This window comes from Lottia gigantea (genome assembly GCF_000327385.1).
Source record: "Lottia gigantea unplaced genomic scaffold LOTGIsca_256, whole genome shotgun sequence".
Lineage (NCBI taxonomy): Eukaryota > Metazoa > Mollusca > Gastropoda > Lottiidae > Lottia > Lottia gigantea.
This window is the reverse complement of record NW_008708777.1, coordinates 83,551-86,782: the sequence shown is the minus strand read 5'-3', so window position 1 is coordinate 86,782 and position 3,232 is coordinate 83,551. Positions and strand designations below refer to the sequence as shown.

The 3,232-nt window shown below is 30.1% G+C and overlaps 1 protein-coding gene across 1 annotated transcript in view; it reads right to left on the bottom strand.

Annotated features, from left to right (window-relative positions):
• The window catches only part of LOTGIDRAFT_144767 (hypothetical protein), a gene marked incomplete at both ends in the record, with an annotated part of 6,866 nt that extends 4,329 nt beyond the window's left edge, over positions 1-2,537 (bottom strand). The window contains 3 exons of the mRNA XM_009055859.1: positions 715-988; positions 1,518-1,807; positions 2,150-2,537. Of these exons, the coding sequence (XP_009054107.1) occupies positions 715-988; positions 1,518-1,807; positions 2,150-2,537 (952 nt within the window). The remainder of the gene's footprint in view (positions 1-714; positions 989-1,517; positions 1,808-2,149) is intronic.
• Positions 2,538-3,232: the final 695 nt, after the last annotated feature.

Sequence of the window (3,232 nt, the reverse complement as noted above, 5' to 3'; positions counted from 1 at the left end):
TACATATGTCAATGGTTTGACATGGATGGCACATAGAATATGGTTTGACATAGATGGTATATAGCATATGGTTTGATATAATTGGTATATAGAATATGCTCTGATATATAAGGTATATATAATGGTTTGACATGGATGGCACATAGAATATGATTTGAGATAGATAGTATACAGAATATGGTTTGACATAGATGGCATATTACATAAGATGTCACAGGTGGCACATAGAATATGGTTTGACATATATAGTATATGACTTGACATAGATGGTAAGTAAAATGTGTTTTGACATGTATAACATATGTCAAATGGTTTGACATGGATGGCACATAGAATATGGTTTGACATAGATGGTATATAGCATATGGTTTGATATAATTGGTATATAGAATATGCTCTGATATATAAGGTATATATAATATGCTTTGATATATAGGATATGGTATGACATAGTTTGTATATGGAATATAGTTTGACATAGATGGCACATATGGATGGTATATAGAATATGGTTTGACATAAATCGTATATAGAATATGGTTTGACATAAATCGTATATAGCATATGGTTTGACATAGATGGTATATAGCATATGGTTTGACATAGATGGTATATGTCATATGGTTTGACACAGATGGCATATAGAACGTGGTTTGACATAAATCGTATATAGAATATGGTTTGACATAAATCGTATATAGCATATGGTTTGACATAGATGGTATATAGCATATGGTTTGACATAGATGGTATATGTCATATGGTTTGACACAGATGGCATATAGAACGTGGTTTGACATATATAGTATATAGAATATGACTTGACATAGATGGTATATAGCATATGGTTTGACATATATAGTATATAGAATATGACTTGACATAGATGGTATATAGCATATGGTTTGACATAGATGGTATATGTCATATGGTTTGACACAGATGGCATATAGAACGTGGTTTGACATATATAGAATATAGAATATGACTTGACATAGATGGTATATATAATATGGTTTGACAAAGATAGTTTGACATTGATGGTATATATAATATGTTTTGACATAGATGATATATATAATATGGTTTGACATAGATGATATATATGGTTTGACATATATGGTATATATAATATGGTTTGACATAGATGGTATATATAGATGATATGGTTTGACATGGTGGTTTGACATGTATAATATAAGTCATATGGTTTGACATGGATGGCACATAGAATATGGTTTGACATGGATGGTATATAGCATATGGTTTGATATAATTGGTATATAGAATATGCTTTGATATATAGCATATAGTTTGACATAAATGGCACATAGAATATGGTTTGACATGGATGGCACATAGCATATGGTTTGATATAATTGGTATAGAGAATATTCTTTGATATATAAGGTACATAGAATATGCTTTGATATATAGCATATGGTTTGACATAGTTAGTATATGAAATATGGTTTGACATAGATGACACATAGAATATGGTTTGACATGGATGGCACATAGAATATGATTTGAGATAGATAGTATACAGAATATGGTTTGACATAGATGGTATATAGAATATGCTTTGACATATATAGTAAATAGAATATGGTTTGACACAAATGGTATATAGAATATGGTTTGACATAGATGGTATATAGCATATGGTTTGACATAGAAAGTATATAGAATATGGTTTGACATAGATGGTATATAGAATATGGTTTGACATAGATGGTATATAGCATATGGTTTGATATAATTGGTATATAGAATATGCTTTGATATATAAGGTATATAGAATATGCTTTGATATATAGCCTATGGTTTGACATAGTTGGTATATGGAATATGGTTTGTTATAGATGGCATATAGAATATGTTTTGACATGGATGACACATAGACTATGGTTTGACATAGATGGTATATACATATGATTTGACATATATAGTATATAGAATATGACTTGACATAGATGGTATATAGAATATGGTTTGACATGTATGGTTTATTATATGTGGTTTGACATAGATGGTATATAACATGCGGTTTGGATGAGGTTTGAAATAAATCGTATTTAAAATATGGTTTGACATAGATAGCATATAGAATGAGGTTTGACATATGGTATATAGCATGTGGTTTGACATAAATGGTATATAGAATATGGTTTGACATAGATGGTATATAGAATATGGTTTGATATAGATGGTTTATATAATATGGTTTGATATAGATGGTATATAACATGTGGTTTGACATAGATGGCATATGTCATATGGTTTGACACAGGTGGCCCATAGGATATGGTTTGACATATATAGTATATAGAATATGACTTGACATAGATGGCATATGGAATGTGGTTTGAAATGTATAGTATATAGGATATGGTCTGACATAGATGATATATAGAATATGTTTTGACATATAGCATATGGTTGGACATAGATGGTATATAAAATGTGGTTTGACATAGATGGCATATAGAATGTGGTTTGACATGGATGGTATATTGTAGCATATGGTTTGACATAGATGGTGTATAGAACTTGGTTTAACATAGTTGGATATATATATATTATGGTTTGAAAAAGATGGTATATGGCATGTGGTTTGACATAGATAGGGTATAGTTTGTTGCTTGACATTATAACATGCTGTTTGGCATGCATGGTTTGTAGAATATGGTTTGACATATATGGTATATAGCATGTTGTTTGAAAAAGATGGTATATAGAATGTGGTTTAACATATTTGGATATTTAGATTATGGTTTGACATAGATGGTATATAGCATATGGTTTGACATAGATGGTATATAGCATATGGTTTGACATAGATGGCATATAGCATATGGTTTGACATAGATGGTGTATAGAACATGGTTTAACAGAGATTGTATATAAAGCATGTTGTTTAACATAGATGGTATATAGAATATGGTTTAACATAGATGGATATAAAAAATGCAAAAAGCTAACATGTCGGAGATGAAATTAAGATTGGACGGGATCCAAAGTCTAATGGGATGACCAATGATTGAAGTTGCAGGCATCTGCAATCTTCAGCGTTTAGGCACTTCACAAAATTTAGAGCCTTATTTGAGCTCCTTTCTTAAAAGTTTAACTTTCTGATGTACATGTATATCTTTTTGAGAATCCACACAGCAACTGTTGTTATTTAGATTGCTCACTCTACCAATTAAAAAAGGCAATACAAACAACAAAA